A 19,571-nucleotide genomic window follows, 5' to 3' on the forward strand; every position below is an offset into this window, starting at 1 on the left:
TAATATGAGTTCAAGAAAGTGAACTCATGAGTTCCTGTTAAGCTGAACTAACAAGGACTCCTTGAATTATAGTGCAGTTATAGTATGATAAAGACTATTTTATTGGCCACTTGGAAAGGTTGCAAGGACACCTAGTGGCACCTTTCAGACATTGCCTTACAGAATTGGAATGGCTTGAGATAGTTACACCTTTTTTTTTTTTTTTTTGTCCATGTTCACAAGATTTTGAGGCAAATAATGTAAAGAATGGTTTCCTATGTGACAATGGTTTCCCAGGTGACATAATCTCATACACAACAATTACAAAAGCTACAAATATTAACTGTTGCTCAAGAAGGCAACACACTACATTAAGAGCCAGGGGGATGTAAACTTTTGAACATGATGATCAGTGCTTAATGTAGTGTGTTGCCTTCTTGAGCATCAGTTAATATTTGCACCTTTTGTAATAGTTGTGTATGAGTCAACTGTCCTCAATTGTACTCAGTGTGAAAAGATGCTGGAAAAGCAAAGAATGTGCAGGACCTGGAGGCTTTTTCTAAAAACTTGTGGGCAGTTTAACAGCTCAGGACAAACAAGGGACTCATGAGCAACTATCACAAAACAAAAAAAACAGTAGTTGATCGTCTAGATAACAACGCACAACATTAAAAATCAAGCAAACTTTTGGAAATGGTTCATTTGTGTAAATTCAGTTATTATTGTGTCTTGTGGACTATATGTAAACATCTGTTATGTGAAATAACTTATTCAGGGTAGTAATAAATAAAACCAAAATGCATTTTTTATGATCCCTCTTATTTACATTTTTTTATTATTATTATTATTATTATTTTTACATTTTGTAGATTCTGCAAGGTGTATGCAAACTTATGACCTCAACTTTATTGTACATTTTGGAATTGGTCTCATTAGACCATAACACATTTTGCACCGTGGGTTGGGGTGATTTAGTGGGGCTTGGAAGTGTTATTTAGTGGGGCTTGTTTTTTGTGAGAAAGGGCTTCTAACTAGCCATACAATGCATCCGGAAAGTATTTACAGCGCTTCATTTTTTCCACATTTTGTTATGTTACAGCCTTATTCCAAAATGGATTAAATTCAGTATTTTCCTTAAAATTCTACAAACAATACCCCATAATGAGAATGTGAAAGAAGTTTGTTTGGAATCTTAGCAAATTTATTAAAAATAAAAAAAAACTAAAAAAGCACATGTACATAAGTATTCACAGCCTTGGCCATGACACTCAAAATTGAGCTCAGGTGCATCCTGTTTCCACTGATCATCCTGGAGATGTTTCTACAACTTGATTGGAGTCCACCTTTGGTAAATTCAGTTGATTGGACGTGATTTGGAAAGGTGCACACCTGTTTATATAAGGTACCACAGCTAACAATGCATGTCAGAGAACAAACCAAGCCATGAAGTCCAAGGAATTGTCTGTAGACCTCCGAGACAGGATTGTATCGAGGCACAGATCTGGGGAAGGGTACAGAAACATTTCCGCAGTATTGAAGGTCCCAATGAGCACAGTGGCCTCCATCATCCGTAAATGGAAGAAGTTTGGAACCAACAGGACTCTTCCTAGAGCTGGCCGCCCGGCCAAACTGAGCGATCGGGGGAGAAGGGCCTTAGTCAGGGAGGTGACCAAAAACCCGATGGTCACTCTGACAGAGCTCCAGCATGTCTCTGTGGAGAGAGGAGAACCTTTCAGAAGAACAGCCATCTCTGCAGCACTCCACCAATCAGGCCTGTATGGTAGAGTGGCCAGACGGAAACCACTCCTCAGTAAAAGGAACATGACAGCCCGCCTGGAGTTTGCCAAAAGGCACCTGAAGGACTCTCAGACCATGATGAAACAAAGATTTAACTCTTTGGCCTGAATGGCAAGCATCATGTCTGGAGGAAACCAGGCACCACTCATCACCTGGCCAATACCATCCCTACAGTGAAGCATGGTGGTGGAAGCATCATGCTCTGGGGATGTTTTTCAGTGGCAGGAACTGGGAGACTAGTCAGGATTGAGGGAAACATGAATGCAGCAATGTACAGAGACATCCTTAATGAAAACCTGCTCCAGAGTGCTCTGGACCTCAGACTGGTGCAAAGGTTCATCTTCCAACAGGACAATGACCCTAAGCACACAGCCAAGATAACAAAGGAGTGGCTACAGGACAACTCTGTGAATGTCCTTGACTGGCCCAGCCAGAGCCCAGACTTGAACCCAAAGGTGCCAAAGGTGCTTCAACAAAGCATTGAGCAAAGGCTGTGAATACTTATGTACATGCGCTTTTTTTTTGCAAAGATTTCAAACGAACTTCTTTCACGTTATCATTATGGGGTATTGTTTGTTGAATTTTGAGGAAAATAGTGAATTTAATCCATTTTGGAATAAGGCTGTAATGTAACAAAATGTGGAAAAAGTGAACCGCTGTGAATACTTTCCGGATGCATTGTATGCCATATGCCTATGCCATAGCCCAGACTTGTGAAGAATATGAGAGATTGTTGTCACATGCAGAGAGTAATCAGTACTTGTCAGATATTCCTGTAGCTCCTTTAACATTGCAATTAGTCTCTTGGCAACCTCCCAGATAAGCTTTTGTCTTGTTCTTTTGTAAATTTTGGAGGGATATCCTGTTCTTGGTCACTGTCACTGTGGTGCTACATTTTTTCCACTTGTTGATGATGGCCTCCACAGTGTTCCATGGTACATCTAACGTTTTGTAATTTATTTGTACCTCTCTTCTGATCAATTCCTTTCAACAGTGAGACCCTGTATAGGCTTTGTCAACTCTTTGTAACAATGGCTTCAGCAGTCAGATGAAACCAAGAAAATCCTTTATTTGGGGTTAATATCTGTGAGTGGCAAAAGTATGTGAACCTCTAGGATTAGCAGTTAATTTGAAGATTAAATTAGTCAGGTGTTTTCAATCAGGGGTGAGTGAGCATCGGATTTTATTTCAATCACCACACTTTAACCCAAATGAGTATGCATTTCACCTCCTGAAGAAGAAACTGATGGGAGAAACCCCCTGACACAAACAGCAACTTAAAGAGACTGCGATAAAAGCCTAGAAAAGCATCACAAAAGAAGCCAACAATTTGGTGATGTCAATGAGTTGAAGGCTTGATGCACCTATTACAAGCAAGGGATATGCAACCAAATATTAAGTGTTATTTACTTTAATTTACTTCAGGACATATCTGTTCCTATACTTTTGCTCGCCTAAAAATTGGCTGATCTGATACAAAAAGTTCTAAGTTTTATGCTGTTTACCACATCTAGATGTAACTATTAGGAAATAAAAGCTGAAATCCTAAACTCTCGTCTCATCTATCTTTTGATCTTAAACCCAAATGTCTTTGGTGCATAGCACAATCAAATGCAGTCACAGTAAAATCCCTAGTGTTGAATTAACACCCAGAGTCCAATGGACTTATATAAACACTGTAGGGTGTAAATTCAACACTCTGGGTGTTAAATCAACACTGGCGATTTTGCTGTGTTGGCATTGCCATTCCATTGCCATGCCGTTTCAGAGGGGAATAAATCAATCTATCTATCTATTAATAATGCTGAACAATCCTTTGCTGACTTACTGATTACATAATGATGTGTATAACTGATGGACATGTTTTACAAATGATGGCTTAATAAAGGACACACACTTAACCCTCTCTCTCTCTCTCTCTCTCTCTCTCTCTCTCTCTCTCTCTGTGTGTGTGTGTGTGTGTGTGTGTGTGTGTGTGTGTGTGTGTGTGTGTGTTACAGTCCATTTTATACAGGTTGCATTATGTGCAGCATGAATTCCACTCAACTGTGCACTCTCTCTCACTTTCTGCCCATCTCATCCTTTCTCTCCCATCTATTCCCTGGTGTAAAACTCTGCACACTATGGTTGTCCTTTCTGAGAAGAAAGCTCTGGGTCTTACTGCCTTCCACTTATACACTACGTACAAAATGACTATTAAAATAGTTGGGTTCAACTAAGCACCGGAGGAAAATTTTAATCTCCACTTGAAGTTTTCTTCTTGTTGAACTTTTCTTCTTTTTTTTCCCAGCAACATAAATACAATAGAATTCCAAAAATGCTGTCTGAATACAAATATTGATTATAGATTGAGTTAATTATTTCCTATTTTTTTAAACCAAGTAAAATTAATAAAAGCTTTTCTATCATTTACGCTGTTATATTTTTGAACTTCACACTTTTCCTGATTTACCTGGTGTCCTAATTTACTACTGCAACATTTCCTAATCTTGCAGCATCTTATAATAAGGGATGTGCCTTATTCACATGAGCACTACCTGATGCATGATTGTGCGCAAGAAGTATTCGGTTTACACAGAATGGTTTGAAAAACAAATAAAAAAAAACAACCTGTGTGCAGAGGGTCTTCAGGCTGAAACACCTTGTTTATGAGTGAAATCCAAAGAGAATTAACTGAGTGGTTTGAGCTGATAGGAAGTCTATAGTAACTCAAATAAGCACTCTTTACAACCTTAGAATGCACAACACATCAAACCTTGAGGTGGATTGACTACAGCACCATAGAAGACCACATCAGGTTCCACTCCTGTCAGCCAAGAACAAGAATCTGAGCTATCATGCTATCATGGGCACAGGCTCTGAAACTAGAAAAATGTAGAAAGACTAAGTGATTTTATAGCAAGTGATTTTTGTGTGTCCATGACAGCCTCAGATTCCTGTTCTTTACATGGAACCCAATGTGTTCTTCTGCTCTTGTAGCCCATCGAACTTAATGTTCAATGATTTGTGCATGCTGAGATGCTTTTCTGCTCAATCTGGTTATAAAGAGTGATTATTTGAGTTACTATGTCCTTCCTGGCAGCTCAAACCAGTCTGGCAATTATCCTTTGACCTTATTCTTCACTCCATTCTGTTTAAACTTTAGAGACTATTGTGTGTGAAATTTCCAGGAGATCAGCCGTTTATGAAATACTCAAACCAGCTCTTCTTGTACCAACATCCATGCCGCGATCAAAGTCACAGAGATCACACTTTATCATTGTGATGTTTGATGTGAACATTTCCTTAAACTCTTGACCTGTATCTGCGTGATTCTTTTTTATTGTGCTGCTGCCACATTATTGGCTGATTAGATAACTGCTTGAATTTGCAGGTGTACAGATGTTCTTAATAAAATGGACAGTGAGTGTATATGAAGTGAGGTGCTTTTTTAATGCCATAGGATAACTAGCAATGAACCTTACTTCATACAGAGAGTCATCCATTCAAAATTGCTAATGGAATAAAGCATATGCTTTATTAAATAGATCAAATGACATCTATTTGAAGGTGAAGATTCTGAATAAAAGTTTTGCTTTTCAGTGTGGCATTTTGTCTGCATATAAAAAAGGAATAAAATTTATGTTTACACTATTTCACCAGTTTGATTGCTTTTTGGTCTGGCAGAGAATCTTCGCCATATAGCCAAATTTAACCAAATTAGAATAGACTCACTGCTGCAAGTATTTTTGTATCTATGTTTTGTTTGTATCTACTATATGAAGTCTAGTGCTGTGTTTAAATACTATACGGTGGGGTTACTCACTTCTACAAGCTTATTTTAATAGCAAAAAACTGGTTTGTGTATGGTACTATATCATGGCATTTCATTAAAAGGAAATACATGATATAAATAAACGGTTAACATTCTCATCTGAAGCATGTCATACAAATAATTTCAGTTGTGGTGTACTCTTGAAATATTTTAATATTAAAAACAGGATATCCTACATAAAAAAGAAACAAACAAGCCTAGGTGTCAAGCATAGGTGTCAGTCCTGACACTTCCAATACAGTGTCATTTGTAGTCATCCTCTTGCAACTGTGAATCTGAAATTGCTTCTTATAGAGTTCCTCCTGTTGAGGTGTTCACTGGCCTCCAGCAGCATCAGTGGGAAATTGATGGATCCATCAACATAACACAGTTCTATCATTCTGCTCAAATGCCATAAAATTTAACATCTTCCTGCATATTTTCTCACTTTCATGGTGGTACTGCACTTCATTTCTATACTACTTCAGCATATTCCTATACATCAGGATTAACCATAATCAGAAACTGGTGAGACCAACCAAGTTTATCAGAAAATTTCTAGCTTGTTGCCAACTAACATGAATATATGAGCTTGACTACGTTATATCTATAATTAAATTAAGTTCAAAGATCAGATCTAAATGGTCTGCACTTATATAGCACTTTTCTCCAAAGCGCTTTACACTGTGTCTCATTCACCCATTCACACACACATTCACACACCAATGGTAGCAGAGCTGCAATGCACAGCGCTAACTTGCCATCGGGAGCAACTTGGGGTTCAGTGTCTTGCCTAAGGACACTTCGGTATGTGGAGTCATGTGAGCCAGGAATCAAACCGCCAACCCTACGATTAGTGGACAACCCGCTCAACCACCTGAGTCACAGCCGCTCCATCTAAATGAAGAAAATGTTTGTTGAAAGTGTTTGTTGGTAAAAACTAAACCCTGTCGGAAATTCCTCCCACTTATTTGCACTCTCTACTATATTAACAGTTCTGTACTGAGCTCTGTTCAGGTCTGCAATGACGGAGACACTGAATTGAATTCAGATGAGTGCTCTTAAATAGCATGATCAAAGAGTGGTGTGACATTCAAAATTTACAGATGCAATGGAATTTTCAAACCCATTTTGCAGTTTCAGGGTTAAAATGGTGTTTTCATCTCTTTAAGCACAGCAGTATAAGTTTTGTCCCATTGCTTACAACTGGATTTCCCAGATGTTCACTATTTATATTACAACACAAGTTATATATAAATATATAAAACATGTTCAGATAATCTCTCTCATGCACGACCTTCTTTTGTTGCTTATGCAAATCTGCTCTCAAAATATTATTTCAACATTGTCAAAAGATTCAATAACTATACATACACCTACATATAATTCTGTTCAAAAAAGTGTGAAACTGCTTTTCACTGTTAGAGATTGTATGAAGCAGTTTATCTAAATAAAACTATTGGGCATGCGGCTTTAATTCTCAAATATCATGAATCTTGCATTTAATGTATTAATGTATTAAATGTATTAAACCTCTTGATAATGTATTAATTTAAACCCAACCCCTTTCCTGTGCTTTTCTGCTATGCCTAGCACTGAACATGAAAATAGAGCACCTATGTTCAGCAGAAATTTTCAGCAGAAATGTTTAGTTCAACAAAAATGTTCAGCAGAAATGTTTAGTTCAGCAGAAATGTCCAGCAGAAATGTTCAGCAGAAATGTTTAGTTCAGCAGAAATGTTCAACAGAAATGTTCAGCAGAAATGTTTAGTTCAGCAGAAATGTTCAGCAGAAATGTTCAGCAGAAATGTTTAGTTCAGCAGAAATGTTCAGCAGAAATGTTCAGCAGAAATGTTCAACAAAAATGTTCAGCAGAAATGTTCAGCAGAAATGTACAGCAGAAATATTCAATGAAAATGAAACGAAAAAAAGAAAAAGAAAATAGAGCACCTTACTTTGCATATGCACTTTGCTCTTTCCAGCTGGGTGCAAGTCCTAAGAAGAAATGTTACACTGCTATACGCTGTTCGTGTGTAACTGGAAGTACAGATGTGGCCTTTAAGAATGCGAGTTTTTCACATGGTATCACGCAATTTATCATGTGGTATACTGCAGGCACGATTTCAAGAATTTAAATTCATTTGTTGTGCTTCACACAATAACCACCAGGTGGCGTATGGAACAACATACTCTTCAAAACTTACGATTAAACTAATTTAAATAAGTTTCTAATTACAAGATTATGTAAAATATAAAGTGAGCGTGATCGAGTCTTGCACTACAGGTGCAATAATTATACACTAACATTTATATGCATTTGGCAGACGCCCTTATCCAGAGTGAGTTACGTTTATCTCATTTATACAACTGAGCAATTGAGGGTTAAGGGCGTTGCCCAAGGGCCTAACAGTGGTAGCTTGGCAGTGCTGGGGCTTGAACTCCTGAACTTCTGATCAGTAAACCAGAGCCTTTAATTACTGAGTCACCACTGCCCCTATAGTATTTAACTATAGAATTTAAATGAACGTGGTACTGTATGTGTGCTAGGATAGTGCAGTGGTAACATTCAAGATTTCTGTCAGTGCTTAAGCGGCCATGCATTATTATTTTTTTTTCTTTGCCTTTACCATTCCCGCAGCAAGTGTCCCGCAACTTGTTTTGCTTGAAATGAGAACATTTCTGATAGGCTTACCTTTATTTGTGATTAGGCTGCATATTTATTTTACCTCATGTTTAATGTGTCTGCATTGAATATGTGCATTAAATATTGCTGAAATATAGTATTTTGTTTATTAGCTATGCATATACAAGAATGGCATATGCCCACAAATCATAGAGCATGTTAGACATTTAATGGTTTGGACCTTTAGGGGGAGAAAATGTTAGTCACTGGACCTCTATGAATTCTAACTGTGCACCCCTGGTATAGAGAGATGGTCACCTCTATGAGCTGTACTAGTTCCCCTTCCAGCACTGTCCATAACATGGTATAATTTTTGGGTATAAAAGGCAGAGGTTCACCAATCTTTTTTGAGACGTGTTGCTTCCATCAAATTCAAAATCACCTTATTTTTCCCTTAAAATTGTACATTGGATAACGTAACACTCAGTTTAAACATTTGATATGTTTTGTACATTCTATTGTGATTAAAATATGGGTTTATGAGATTTGCAAATCATTGCATTCTGTTTTTATTTACATTTGACACATTTTTTATATGTTGATGCTGACAGTTGTTGTGTCTTCCTCATTGTTTTATTTTTTAGCTGGAAACACCCACAGATACCTTTTCATTCAGCAGAGGGAAAGTTTGAAAGTCTGGTCCCGTGCCATGCATGGGGTTTATTCATGTAAAAAATCAGGTTGATTGTGCTGCCATCCTTATGGAGGTCTGCAAATAGAGTCTCTGGATTTTCTGACAGTCTCTTGTTTTTGTAAACTTTTTGTGCAGTTTCATTTGAAATATCTTTTGGGTAGTTCAGTGGAATGTCCTCCTGTTACGATTCAGGACTCGATGCGGAGGCAGTTGCAGATGAATATCTTTATTTACAACCAGAGCTTAACAAACAGGGATCGCGGTCTAAACCGGAAAATCTATAGTCGATGTACTAAACATGAGACTAGTTTCAAAGCATGGAACAAACACATAGCACGAAAACCAATTGGCCAATACATTTTCACATCTTCCTTTTCACACCTCCAACATGTAGGTCAGCTGGTCAGGTAGAACTGAACCCTCATAGAGCAACTGTTCAGTGGGGATAAAAACGTGCGGATGGAAAGTAAAAGTAATAATATTAATAATTACTTGAGTAAGAGTAACAAAGTATACAATAAGAAGACGACTCAAGTAGCAAGTTACTAGTTACTTCGGATCTGATTAAAATCAATGGAAAACCCTGAATTTCAGACTACATGGAGAACTGTGGGTGTGTGTGTGCTCTGACATGGTCGCTTCTTCCCCCACTCTAAGACGCTAAAAATGTGAGCGGTTGTTGTGTCAGACCACTGCAGGGTATCATGAGGCTCACAACCTCACTATACATCATTTAAAATAACTATTAAAACTACATATATTCATTAATATTTAACAGTAACTGAGGATCGGCACTGAATGTAGTGAAGTAAAAGTACATTTCTCTTATCAAATTTGAACTTGAGTAAGAGTATAAGTATGGCCATTTAACTATTAAAAGTATTTTTTTTTTCAAAAAGTTACTTAAGTAAACGTAACGAAGTAAATGCAGCACATTACTACACATCTCTGAGTATCTGTGATAATCAGGATTTGTAAATCATGTTGTGAATATGCTCTTTCTATAACAACACATTTGATAAATGTTGCCATATGTTTAAATTAATACATAAAATGTTTGTTAATGAGGTTCGGCGTCAACTTCGTGATATTGAGGGCGCTCGCTATGGAATACTTCACCCAGCTCGGCTTCGCATTACATATAACGGTGTTCAGAAGGACTTTATTTCAGCGGAGGAAGCAGGAGACTATGTTAAACTCTTGATATCGGGGTGAATTGCATCATCTACACAGTGGAGTCTTTTTCGCTCTTCTATTATTTTTATTTTTTGCACTCGGCCTTCCAGCTCTACAGAATTCGGATTTTTATTGAAGATATTGTCGTTGTATTACTCCACCTAGATTTTGGACTTACTCCTCTTAAAATTTACTTCTGTGTTAATGTGCCTCTCTGTTTTGATGCTCTGACCGGGTTAGAGTTTCTGTTTATTTAATTGTATTAGTGTTATCTCCTCGGCTTTACGTGCTACACTGTTATATTATTTGTTACAAGTCTTTAAAAGGTAAGGACATTGTATTTATTATTGTGTGCAGACTGTTTATCAGTCTTGGTAATTTTGTTGATTAGTCCAGCTTACTCTCTGAGTTGTTTTCACATTGTGGACAATGTTCAGTTTTTGTAGGATACACTGCTGTCTCATTTGTTTATGGAGACTTTGGGTGTGTGTGTGTTTGGAGGATTATGAGAGTAAGCAGAACATGCCAATGCTTTGAAGGATGTAATGTTATTTAATTGCGAATCTGTTTTTAGAGGATTTAAACAAAAATAAATAAATAAATAAATAATACATAATAATAATACACACATTTGGTTTAATTTTGATCGATCCACACAGTACAGTACAATATAACTCAATTCAGTCATGTGGAACTGATGTAGGAATTTGAATTAATTAAATTCAATGAGCTTTTTTCAGTGTGTGGACTGAAAAGAACAAAAGTTTCCATTGGTCAGAAAGGAGAAGATGAAATTCATTCAATGTTACCTTGAGGAACTTTCTACAGTGAAAAAAAAACAGCTCATTTAAAAAACATTAAACTGAGCAGAGACTCAAACCCCAGCTGCTGGTGTACTAAGCCTGCATGTACTATACCACTGTGCTGCCCAACTACACATACTGCCCATACATTAATGTAGTTAGCTATACTACATGACTCGACCACGTTCACTCTTGCAAATAGAAACTTGTTTATCGTAAGTGTTGATGAGAAATGTAATATTTTGATGTAAACCGTACCTAATATTTTTTCAGAAATCTAACCGACCACACATTCCATTTTTTCAGGCTCGGCAATGTTTAATGTGCTCTGCTGCTTGTTGCAAAACGGTTCTGAGAGAGGTTCACAGATCCGCAGGCCAAGCACAAGCAGATCATGGGCTTCAGTACAAGAAACAGCACCGTTTGGTTGGTAAAAGAATGTATGTGTGTACAGTATATGTCTAGGCAGAACTACTGTATCTACTAACAAGCTGTGATTCTGCGTGATACCACATGAAATCGTGGGGTCCCGTTTCCTTTGCATTTTTAATAGCCACATCTGTAGCAAATGATATTGAGAAGTAATCCACCATCACCCAGTAAAAAAGCATTGCATTCATTGCTGAGAATTCTTTATAGAAGCTGTAGAAGGGATTCAGAGGGTGTGCATGGGCATACGCCATAAGTCCTGTGGCATACAATTATTTTTAGCGGCATAATTTCAACAGCCTATTTATTTCTATTAACATGCCACACATTAAATAAGCCCTGCCCCCCTAATGTTACATCTCTGAGAGATCTATTACTCCTGTACAATATATGAATCATGTCTAACTCAAGCTGATTTTAATTATCTGTCATTTTGTAGGTTTTGTGACAGCTACACTACATGAATTTTGTTATGTGGGGTGACTGTGGCTCAGGTGGTAGGGTGGGTTGTCCATGAATTGTATGGTTGGTGGTTTGATCCTTGTCCCCTCCACAAAATGTCCTTGTACACGACACGAAATGAACAAACTGTCCTTGTACACGACATTGAACCCCAAGTTACTCCCAATAGCAGCCTTGAATGCGGTGTGTGTATGTGTGCGTGTGAATGGGTGAATGAGTGAATGAGAACAAGTATATTAAGTGCTTTGTAGAACAGCTAAGGTTAAAAAGTGCTATATAAGTGTAGACCATTTATGTGCCCATTTATTTTACACCAAGGAACAAATATTCTAATAAAAGACTAATAAACTGGTCATAACTCTGCTCATGGTCACTAACAGTCTAGTAGGTATTAGACTGTTATTGATCACATCCCTGAATAACTCCATGTGGTGGACCTCAGAGTCTCAATTGCTGATGCATAGTCATCATCATATGTATTTATTTAAATAATCAAGTCATAATGTAACAAATTGGACTACAAACTGGCCTAATAATTAGAGTGAATTATTTTATAAAATAATTATTTTGTTATATTTTTATCAAAATACAAAATGACCATTAAACAATTAGGATTTTACATGAGTGCAAGTGTAAATGATTAGTAAATATTAGTATCTATAAAATAAAAAAATGAAAAAAAAATCAAATATAGTGCTTTACAGAACTTTTAACCAATACAATATACAATTGTCTGAATGTTTCACAGATGTCAGTGCCTAGTGTACAAGACCAAGAATAAAAAGGCTTTATTATTCCATCCCTTTATTTTTCTGGTTTGTTTCAATGAAGTGGCTTGTGCATCTTCAATATTCTGTTCTTTGTACAATATTATTACTAGAACCACACCAGCACAGTGCCTGCATGCATTGTAAATCTGCTTTAAAAGTATACAAACAAAATTGATGCATATCAGTGAAAACACAAACACACACACACACACACACACACACACACACACACACACACACACACACAGATGTAGAAGTAATACAAATATATATATATATATATATATATATATATATATATATATATATATATATATATATATATATACACATACATACTAATTAATTGCAAGTGAAGTGTACTAAATAGTGCTATGGCAAATGTTTATACTGTTATGTTTAAGGACTGCACATAAGGGGAAAATTATACATTGTACCTGCATTTGAGAAAATATATTTTTTAAAAGTGTGAACAAAAAAGATTTTCCATGTGAGACCATGAGTGATTCAGATTGAATGTACATTATGTCTGGTGCCACTATGAGTGATTTTGAGTATGTGTTGTATACTTACCTCCACAAGGTGAGGTGTTGGATTGAAGCCGCACATATTGCAGACCTGCGTGTGACATTGTGTGCAGGAATTGTAATTGGGTGGCTCACTGGATCCTATATTAAGTTCAGTCTTACATAAGGGGCAGCTGACTTTGGTCTTCTGCACCTGATTCAATGGTGATTGCTGCTGCTGTGGAGATTTTTGATGATGTGCCAGTGGCTGCTGCTGTGTCAGCAGCATTTGACGATGTGCCAGTGACTGCTGCTGTGCTGCCTTTTGATGGTGAGCTGGCAACTGTGATGCCTTTTGATGATGTGATGCCATTGACTGCTGCTGTTGTTGAGGCTGTTTTTGTGGAGGGACATATGGACCCTGGGGAAGCATGGTTCCTCCTGTTCCTCGTTTGTCTGAGCCAGGAGCTCCAGTCATAGCTTTAGCATTAGCATCACTGAAGATCACCTTAGTACCCTGGGTGCCCTGTTGTCGGGCAGGAGAGGGTTGTGCTGAAGCTCCTCCTCCAGGGAGTGGATCGACTGAGATTAGTGTGCTTGCCTGGTTCAGCAATGATGCCCCAAAACCAAATAGCTTTGTCAAGCCATCCTGAGGAGGGGTCTCGTGTACTGAGGCTGGACGGCGAGCTGGGGAATTTCCAGCACTGCGGATATGCTCTGATTGTCCAGCATGGTGAACCGGTGATGCACGGCCAAGATCTGGCTGTGACGGTGCTTTTGCCAGGCCTGGTAATGGCACAGCACCGGGGTGAGGGATCCGTGGGCTAGTTTGGGGTGCTCCACCTGGGCCTCTCTGCCTAAACTCGACACTCTGACCCTGGGGACCTGATTGGGCTCCTTGATGTGCAATTTGAGGTGGTCCAGTTTGGGCTGAAAGTACTTTTTTTTGAGGTCCTTTCTGGTAAGGGCCAGTAGTTTCACTTTCTTTCTGAGGTCCAAGTGAGGTCTGGCTCTGAGCCTGTGGTTCGATTTTGGAATGGGGTAGGGTTTGGGGTTGAGTCTGCAATTTTGGCTGAGCTGAAGGCAGGGAATGAGGAGGTATCACAGGGTCTGCTTTAGTTTGTTGGGAGGAAGCGTGAATCTGCTGCTGACTCTTAGAGCAAGGTGTGGTCATATCCATTCCCAGGGCTCTCTGCATCTGACAGTTCAGACACAACCACTCCTGGACCTGTGTGAACACATAAATACACATACATAAATGATGTGCATATAGAGTGATCCAGTTCAAAATGTTAACACACAGTATGTGAAATATAGTTATTTCTTAAAAAAACAAAAAAAACAAACAAACATTAAAAACCATATGTACATATTTACTTTCAGGTATAACATGTATCACTGAAATTGCATGGAAAGTTTGTGCTTGAAGCTGCCCCCCCCCCCCACACACACACACAGATTTCCTGCCAAAAATATGTCCCCCCCTTCCCCCTCCACATTCATACACCCACCCTTACAAAGAGAGAGAGAAGCTACTCATCATCAATCTTAATTATTTGACAAGTGTAGGCCAACTTTTAATGATCATAGGGCTATTCCCATACCCCATATATGTTAATGATACAACCATTCTCAGACATACATTCATACATACATAGAGAGAAGCTACTTATCATCAAGCAGGTGTAGGTCAAATGTTAATGATCAAAGGGCTGTTCACACAACCCATAGATGTTAAACCATATACCTAAATTATAGGACCGTTACAAACTAGGGATTTGACGGTGAGGACCGGTTAATCAACCTGTGATGACACCAGTAATATTTCCCTCTCACTTTTAAATCACTTATGAATGGCCGTGTCGCCGTGCGCATTTCACTTTCGCTTTCGAATTACTGGCAATTCGGGGGTGGCAATTGTTTGAATGATGGGTTAATTATTATTCTTAATGAAATACACAACAACAACAACAAAACAGTACAATGACAGACTTAGCTTATATTAACTAAATGATTTTTATTACTATAAAAAAAAGCAAAACGATAGTGGGGCCGGTGCCACAGTGAGCAAGTGATATAACTGGTGTGCAGCCGAACACCGTGTAACACCGGTAACACCAACTATTGCAGCAATCCTACACACAGTACCCACAAGCGCACACACACACACACACACACACACACACACACACACAAAGTTGCAATCAAAATTGGTCAACCCCCATTGCAAATCAAGTTTATTGTCAAAATTTACCAACTTTCAGCTGTTTGTAATGAACAAATCAGACAAAAGCAATTAAAATAGTTCAACACAACGAATACTTCAAGTGGTTTCCCCAAATTCAACTGAAAATGCAACTTAAAATGAGTTCTCCAGTTTCAAAATTATTCAACTCCTTCATGGCAAGCATCTTTAGTACTTAGTGGAGCAACGTTTTGCTGTTATGACCTGCGGCAATCAAGATGCATAGCCAGACACCAGCTTCTGGCAGCGTTCCTGAAGAATCTTAGCTCATTCCTAATGAGCAATGGCCTCCAGTTCAGTAATATTCTTGGGTTTGCGTGTTGCAACCGCTTTCTTCAAATCCCACCAGAGATTTTGTATGCGGTCCAAGTCAGGTGACTGTGATGGCCCTGTAGAATCTTCCAGGACTTCTTCTGCAACCAGGCCTTGGTGAATTTGAAGTATGCTTGGGATCATTGTCCTGTTGGAAGGTCCAATGACGCCCAAGCTTCAGCTTCCTCACAGGCAGCATAATGTTTTCGCCTAGGATTTCCTGATACTTCAATGAATCCATCATGCCTTCCACACGCTGCAGGTTTCCAGTGCCAGAGGATACAAAGCAGCCCCAGAGTTTTTGAGTTTCCCACAAAAATATGTCCCAATACCCCCTCCAACCATATTCCACCACTCCACTCTCCCAGAGGAGAAGCTACTCATTATTTACATGTCAATTACATTTTTAGATTAATCAATACAATATTTTAACATATGAAAATTGAAAATTGACAAGCTCCATACACTTAACCGGTCACTATGTATTCAGATATAGGTTTATACCTAAAGTTTAATTTTCCCAAAAAATTTTATTACAGAGCAAGACCAAACTATGCTCACCTGATTCTAGTGTCTACAAAATTGTATTTAACGAATGCAAACCTACCAGGTAATTTCATTTTGTCCCTTAGACCTGTGTAGTGAGTTTCCTGAAACATGTATACAAGGCCATTTGAATCCAAGACCACTGGAACAACAATCTATCCAAAGACCAATATCCATTGTAGTAACGCAGCCTAGAGCAATCCTGCAAACTTCACATAAGTCGCAATATAAAAGTATGAATACTTCCTACTGTAAAATCTTTCATTTATTACATGCATTTATATTTTGTTTGTGTCATACTCATAAGCTGCAGACACCCTGACTTCATGATGATGATTCAAGTGCAAGAGGGGTTTAAATACTAAACACATTCATGGGGAAAACAGAGAACAGCTGAATACAATGATAATATACAGGACCCAACCAATGACAATACAGGGTCGGAGACAGGACAGAAATCATAACAAATGCACACGTGTTAAAAGTAAACAAAGTCACTGTCATTGTAAAACCCGGAAGTGCGCACTTGAGCTTTGGAGCGTGTTGCGTGCTACAGCGCTAGTGTGAGGGGAAATCGTGACAATCGGACAAGTAGAGGAGCTCAACATCGTATTGAGAGAATTCTATTTTTTTTTTGTGGTGCGTGGCCCAGCTTGCTGCAGCGGCTTCAGAAGGCAGTTGATCTGAGCAAGTTCTTCATTTATCTAGTTACTCTGTTCCCAGAACGATCGACACAATGCCTCAAACTCGGCAGCTTCAGCGGCGTTCATCTTCATCTGCTGCTTCCGCGTGGTTGGCGCAGTATTCTGTTACGAAACGGGAGGTGAGGCAGAAGCAGGTGCAGATCAGCGCCTTTATTTTCACACAGCAGACAAAACACGAAACACGGTCTATACTGGACAAGATTAACGAGGTTAAACATAGAACTCAAGTCGAGGCATGGAACGAGAGCAGGACATGAAAATAAGACCGCTTAGCATGTGTAACGTATTCACCATTACATTCAGTGGGTCAAATAATACTGCGCGAAGTACAACGTAACAGGAGGGCTTTAAATAGCAAACACAATCAAGCTGGAACACAGACACCTGGGGCAAATTAAGACACACCCTCGAACATCAACCAATGCTTAAACAGAAGGAGGACAAAACCAAAACAAGTGCATGTCGATGCCGCAGTGCCATCTGCCGGAGGGAGCGTAACGGATTCATACACGTGTAAAGAGGAAATCAATTCTCACATTGTTAAAAAAATAGAAAGTGGATATAGCTCTGTTACAAGAGACCCATCTCAATGATAAGGAGTCGAGGAGTGGCAATCTTGTTTAAGAAGTCACTGTCGTTTCAGATGACAAACTGTATTCAAGACAGAGGTGGTCAATTTGTGATTGTGAAGGGGGTAATGTGTGGGGAAGAAATAGCTATTATGAATATGTACTTCCCCTCTGGCCATCCATGTGATGTTCTAACCAATGTGTTTTTTAAGCTGCTAGAGATTTTTATAGTCATTTGAATTCTATTATAAACAAGTTGTCCGTTGGCACTTCAGCCCCCTCTTTTCAAGCTAAATTTATTAATTCATTATGTGAGGATTTAGGCTTTGTGGGTGTATGGCAAGTCCAACATCAAGCTGATAAAGAATTTACCTTTTTCACTAAACGGTGTTCTTGCCATACAGATTATTTTTTTGCCCCTAAACAAATACTACACACTATAGAAGGCAGCTCAATTGATAATATCATAATTTTAGACCATGCACCTATTTTTTTTTTTTGCATTTGAAGCCCTGTGATCATTTAGCTCAAGCTAAGCATTTACAACTTAACCCTTTTATTTTTAAGGATAGAGCTTTTACGTCTTATTTTGTCTCAGAATTTCAGGTATTCATAATTATTAATTAATTAGGTATTAATTAATGGCTCTTCAACAAGTGATAAATCTCTTTTGGGGGAAATAATAAAAGCCTTTTCAAGGGGCTTGATAATTTCTTATACATTTAATAAAAAGAAAAAACAGGCAGAACAGACAATAACTTTGGAAGCTAAAATTAAAAAAACAGAAGCTGAATACACTCAGAACCCAAAATCAGATAGATTGTAAGAAACTATTGCTTTATGTTAATCTTTAAATTCTTTATTTGTGGGGCAGGCTGAGAAATTAGATTTGCTAAACAAAGGCTTTATGAACATGGTGGCAAGGTAGGGAAATATCTAGCATACCTTATTACGAAAAAGGCAGAATCGCAAACAATTTTGTCAATAAAAGAGCAGTTAGGGAGTCCCTCCTGTAATACTTCAACTATTAATAATATCTTTGTAAAGGTTTTTAAAAATTTATATAAATCTGAGACTTCAGAAGGATCAACAAATCTTATGGATGTTTTCTTTGCTAAAATAAATCTTCCTTCTTTATGTGCTGAACAACAAACAGCCCTTGATAATCCTATCTCGAAAGAGGAAGTATTGTCAGTCATTAAGGGACTACAGACCGGCGAAATCCCAGGACAGGATGGTTTGGGTAACGAATTTTATAAAGAATTTAGGGAAATCTTAGCTGACCCACTCCTAGAAATGTTTAATTATTCCCTGGTAAAAGGGACTCTCCCACCCTCTCTTCAGGAAGCAAAAAAAGGGAAATCACCTGAAGACTGTGCCTCCTACAGACCAATATCTTTTTTAAACACTGATCTTAAGATCTTGTCTAAAATTCCGGCGACTAGGTTAGAAGGCTTATTATCCCATCTTATTAATCATGATCAAACAGGCTTTATTAGGGGTTGTAAATCTACTAATAATATGCGTAGACTGTTAACTGTCCTTCAGCTCTCACAGCAGCTTAAACTGGACAGTCTTGTGATTTCTATGGCTGCAGAAAAAGTGTTTGATCGTGTTGAATGGCCTTACCTTTTTTATACATTGTCAAAATTTGGGATGGGTTTAATTGGGTCAAATTATTATACACAAACCCTTCAGAAGCTGTTTAGTTTGTGAACACATCAGGGTTGTCAACTCTTGCCCCTTTTGTTTGCGTTAATAATTGAGCCTCTAGCCAAAGCAATCAGGACTAATGCCAAAATACATGGTTTTAATGTAGCCAATAGGCAACATAAAATCACTCTGTATGCAGATGACATTCTTAACCAGGTTTCAACAAGTACTCTTACTGATGTTGTTATGGAATTTTGCATTTTTTCTGGTTATAAGATTAATTTCGGTAAATCTGAGGCCATGCCATTGGGTAGTTTGTAAGGCGCTCATACTGCCTTAATGCCCTTTCTACTTAAGTGGTTTTGTATACCTGGGGATACATATATCGTCTAAGTTCAATTAGATGTTTAATATAAATTCTACTCCTCTTCTCAGCTGTATCAAGCTTGATTTGGAAAGATGGAATATGCTTCCTATTTCTTGGATAGGGTGTATTGCCCTTTTAAAAAT

General features: G+C 38.2%; 1 protein-coding gene across 1 annotated transcript in view; it reads right to left on the reverse strand.

The window, feature by feature from the left end:
* Positions 1 to 19,571, reverse strand: part of bsna (bassoon presynaptic cytomatrix protein a) — a 207,127-nt gene that overhangs the window by 98,164 nt on the left and 89,392 nt on the right. The window contains exon 3 of the mRNA XM_017467307.3: positions 13,100 to 14,260. Within this exon, the coding sequence (XP_017322796.1) occupies positions 13,100 to 14,260 (1,161 nt within the window). The remainder of the gene's footprint in view (positions 1 to 13,099; positions 14,261 to 19,571) is intronic.

Source organism: Ictalurus punctatus, chromosome 5 (assembly GCF_001660625.3).
Source record: "Ictalurus punctatus breed USDA103 chromosome 5, Coco_2.0, whole genome shotgun sequence".
Taxonomy (NCBI): Eukaryota; Metazoa; Chordata; class Actinopteri; order Siluriformes; family Ictaluridae; genus Ictalurus; species Ictalurus punctatus.